Source organism: Salmo trutta, chromosome 38, assembly GCF_901001165.1.
Source record: "Salmo trutta chromosome 38, fSalTru1.1, whole genome shotgun sequence".
Classification (NCBI taxonomy): Eukaryota; Metazoa; Chordata; class Actinopteri; order Salmoniformes; family Salmonidae; genus Salmo; species Salmo trutta.
In genome coordinates, this window is record NC_042994.1 from 18,556,902 (window position 1) to 18,561,443 (window position 4,542).

Here is a 4,542-nt window from a genome sequence, read left to right on the forward strand (position 1 = left end):
ATGACGGCCTAGGAACAGTGGGTTAACTGCCTTGTTCAGGGGCAGAACGACAGATTTTTACCTTGTTAGCTCGGGGATTCAATCTCGCAACCTTTTGGTTACAAGTCCAACGCGCTAACCACTAGGCTACCTGCTGCCCCAATAGAATAACAGAATAGAATAAACTCAAATTTAGTCCAAAGTATCTGTAAGATATATCACATTGGGGTCACCATTTACTGTAGTGTCGAATTACAGGAAATTAACTTTAATATGCACATGTTTCTCTCCGCCGTCAAGAGGGGTGCCATAATTTTTGGGGGCCCGCTTGGTGTGGGGGCCTCCCAACCAAACCTCTCCAAGAGGCTAAAGAGGCTGCTCTGGAGCATCACTTTCATATAAAGTGTTAACAAATGTTCTTGTGTAGAGATGACATACATCCACTGCTAATTAGGTCCGGGACGATACCAGTATCCAAAACACGAAGCGGATTTATACAGCAGGTTTTTAAAGGACCAAAGAGTGAGATCTGCTTTGTGTTTTCATTTTTGCCATTGAAAATATATTGCGATACTGGCATTGTCCCGGCCCTAATACTTGCCTTCATTGCACATTTATACATCCCACTTAATAACATACATTGTACTTAATTGTTTTACTTGTACATTTTTTGCACTCTTTTATTTGCACTTCTGGTCAGATGCTAACTGCATTTCGTTGTACTGTACTTGTACTATGACAGTAAAGTTGAATCTAATCTAATGTGTGGTATACCTAAGCGAGCAGTGACCATTTTGCACCAGAAAGTTCAGGTCTGTTTGGAGTGAATCCTAACTTCCACTCGAGTCAAACTTTCAATGTGAGACAAAGTGAACATTTGTGGAAGTCCGGATCTACCCCTTAGTGAGTGTTAATTGACCCCTCTCCCTCTTTACCTCAGCCCACCGACCAGCAGGGCATTCATGACACGGGTAGGGGTGCAGCTCTGCACCATGTGACCCAGGGCACAGTTGGCGCCCTGCCGGATGAAGGTGTTGGCCTCGCTGGCTTTGTGCAGCAGCACGCGTGCCGTCCCCTCCACCTCACTGTCCATGGCCCTCTGGAGGTGGACGTACATGTCACCCAGTGTGGCCATGGCAGCACAGGACACTGCAGAGCGCAGGTTCTTCACCTGAATCATAATAACATGCACAGGACCAGCTATTAATGTTGAGCAGTATAACCCACGAACATCAGAAACGTGACACAATAATTTGACTTGTTCTCCAAATGTAGCAGATTTGTGCAGATGAATGAATAGGGCAGTGAATGAATACAGCTACCCTCATTTATAATGGCAAGGCAGATATCATGGAGTTTAGGCATCAGTATGTCCATGTGGTTCTGAGCCATCACACGGACAGAGGTCAAGCCCTCGATCTTCTTCTCCCTGCAATTCAGTGAAAGAAACGTAAGCAATTTCCACAACATTTTCCAAAAACATTATAATGATGTTCATCAATTAGGACTCTGGTCTCTTAATTTCAGAAGTTTCTACGCTCTGTAGCTCAAATCTACATTTCCAAGGACACTACACTGTGCTTCCTTTAGCCTAGCTCCATTGGTCTTGTCTACAGTGAATGCTCACCAGTCATCAGAGGCAGAGTGGAGCAGCTTGAAGGTCTTAGTCAGGGCCTGCTCTGGGTTGGACAGGGGCTGCAATCTGGCCTGGTCCTGACTTTTCTTTATTTGGCCCTTTGGCTCACTGGCTGCCTTCTTGTCTATGGGTTGACAGCAGACATCTATCTCTCTGTGAACTGTATTTATGTATTTACTCATTTCCATATCTGTTTGTAGCTTTTAACACTAGAACATCTTAGTTCATTATGATATCATTTTAAATTTAGCACACATTTTTTGGTGCTCACCCTGCTCAGAAGCAGGGTCTAATTCGCCTTGAGCAAAGGTTATCTCACTGTGCAACAGGCAAAGCAAGTGTGGAAAAATGTCTTAGCCCTGGGCTAAAGCCATTTGTGTCCCTTCACTTCCTACTATGAGTCTACCTAGCTTCATCTCGCTGTCTAATTTAAATTAGTGTGAGTACATGAGAGGGACTGACCTGAGCCGGTGTCAGCCTTTTGCAGGCTAAGGAACCTTGTAGGCCGAGGCAGTTTGCTCCTGGGCTTGGTAGGAGGGGGAGCAGGCCTGGGTGGGCTGTCACACGACTTTACCGGGGTCCCAACATCCAAGTAGTCACGGAGCTCCGCAGGGGTGTTCATATCCACTGAGCTCAGGCTTCCCAGAGAGCTGGTGGCTATTTCCCCCATGGACATGGCCGAGCCCAAACTTCTCCTGCCCATGGCCTTCACCTCATGTACCACCTTTGGCGTAGACCAGAAAAGATTGCTCCCATCATAGAAATGCATGTAGAACTAGTATATACATAAACTAATACACAGAGATCCTGTATTCTAGGATCTATTCTATCATGCCGTCAAAGAGAGTATCCTTTCTAACCTGTACCCCCGCACACTGTACCCCCTCAACTAACCTGTACCCCCGCACACTGACTCGGTACCGATACCCCCTGTATATAGCCTCGTTATTGTTATGTCATTGTGTTACTTTTATTATTATTATTGTTTACATTAGTTTATTTGTTAAATATTTTCCTAACTCTTCTTGAACTGCACTGTTGGTTTCACAGTAAGGTCTACACTTGTGTTTTCACAAATTTTCACATTTACAATAAATTCAAAGTCCATCCTACCTTCCAGGCCTCCTCCTTCAGGTGAGCCTCGATGTCCCTCACCTCCTCCATCAGGTCAATGGGTCCGTTGTTGTCAGCACAGCCCTGGTCCAACTGGACTTTCAGGGCTTTGACTCCCCGCCTGCCCTTCTTCTTCTTGCCCCTCTTGGAGGGAGCTCCAGTGGGAGGGACGGGAACAGGCCGCACGCTACTGCTGCTGATTGACTTATTCACCTGGATGGACTCCAGAGAGTGAGATCCGGGTCGAACTTGGGCTCCGTCCACCCCCACCACGTTCTTCAGTGGGGCCAGAGCTATGTGTTCAAGCCTTCGTGGCAAAGGCCTCGGTGGAGCTTTCGGCCGCGGAATGCACTGAATAGAGGGGACGAAGTGGTGCGCGAAGGTGCTGCCAACCCCGATGAGAGCAGTCCGGACATAATTCTCATGGATAGCACTTATTTTTCTTTGCTTTGCTTCCATGGCCTCTCTCTCAGCTCTCTGCATCTGCAGAAGTCTGGCATCACTGATGAAGCCCCGATGGCCCTCTGGGATTGGGTAGCTCTCCTGATAGCCCTGGATCACAATGGTACAGTATGAAATGAATAGCAGAAGGGAAGTAGTCAAAATAGTTTCTACAGTGTGTCATATAAAGCTTTTAAGCTAAAGATGTTATGGATGTAGGCCTACTGTATGTCTATGAAACCACAAAATAAACACAGTGATATTTTTGAAATATGTTTGAAATACTGATTAGCCTTACAAAACTTGGAAACTTGTCCTGGTCATCCTGTTGGTTTAAAGCCATGTTTTGCTTCCTCAAGTTTTCGATGACGCTCTTCATCTGAGAGTTCTCCTTCTGGAGTTTGTCAAACTCACTTGATTTTCTTCCTCGATAAGCCATTGATGATAAATATTAACACTCTCAAAATAAGAACTTAACCTATCTCTGTGAGAGAACTATCATGAAATGAGTGGAAATGAAATTTTGTTTGTCAGATGGAACCAGCAATGATATCATGGCAAGGATTCCGTTACATTGTGATGTCATAATGGGGTCTGTTGACAGCACTGAGCACATCAGCACATGGTGAACATTCATGAAAGCTTTTTGATTCCCATATAAAATCATAAATGTGTGATGAATTTGTAAATACTATATATATATATAAACTCAGCAAAAAAGAAATGTCCCTTTTTTAGGACACTGTCTTCCACAGATAATTTGTAAAAATCCAAGTAACTTCACAGATCTTCATTGTAAAGGGTTTAAACACTGTTTCCCATGCTTGTTCAATGAACCATAAACAATTATTGAACATGCACCTGTGGAAAAGTCATTAAGACACTAACAGCTTACAGACGGTAGGCAATTAAGGTCACAGTTATGAAAACTTAGGACACCAAACAGGCCTTTCTACTGACTCTGAAAAACACCAAAAGAAAGATGCCCAGGGTCCCTGCTCATCTGCGTGAACGTGCCTTAGGCATGCTGCAAGGAGTCATGAGGACTGCAGATGTGGCCAGGGCAATAAATTGCAATGTCCGTACTGTGAGACGCCTAAGACAGCGCAACAGGGAAACAGGACGGACAGCTGATCATACTCGCAGTGGCAGACCACGTGTAACAACACCTGCACAGGATCAGTACATGCAAACATCACACCTGCGGGACAGGTACAGGATGGCAACAACAACTGCCCGAGTTACACCAGGAACGCACAATCCCTCTATCAGTGCTCAGACTGTCCGCAATAGGCTGTGAGAGGCTGGACTGAGGGCTTGTAGGCCTGTTGTAAGGCAGGTCCTCACCAGACATCACCGGCAACAGTGTCGCC

General features: G+C 45.4%; 1 protein-coding gene across 1 annotated transcript; it reads right to left on the reverse strand.

The window, feature by feature from the left end:
- Positions 1–212: 212 nt before the first annotated feature.
- On the reverse strand, positions 213–3,144 carry LOC115177993 (TOG array regulator of axonemal microtubules protein 2-like). The gene is made up of 6 exons (XM_029739003.1): positions 3,122–3,144; positions 2,729–3,035; positions 2,078–2,339; positions 1,607–1,739; positions 1,302–1,408; positions 213–1,149 (listed from the first exon to the last, which is right to left on the reverse strand). The coding sequence occupies exons 1-6, from the start codon at positions 3,142–3,144 to the stop codon at positions 911–913; spliced, it is 1,071 nt and encodes a 356-aa protein (XP_029594863.1). The 3' UTR covers positions 213–910.
- Positions 3,145–4,542: the final 1,398 nt, after the last annotated feature.

Bases quoted from the DNA above. Each gene is read 5' to 3' on its own strand.
- LOC115177993 (XM_029739003.1), bottom strand. From the start codon at position 3,144: ATGTCCGGACTGCTCTCATCGGG. The intron at 3,036-3,121 runs GTTGGCAGCACC...TTTGCCACGAAG, and splicing joins TCCGGACTGCTCTCATCGGG to GCTTGAACACATAGCTCTGG. The intron at 1,409-1,606 runs GTGAGCATTCAC...ACTGAATTGCAG, and splicing joins CACTCTGCCTCTGATGACTG to GGAGAAGAAGATCGAGGGCT.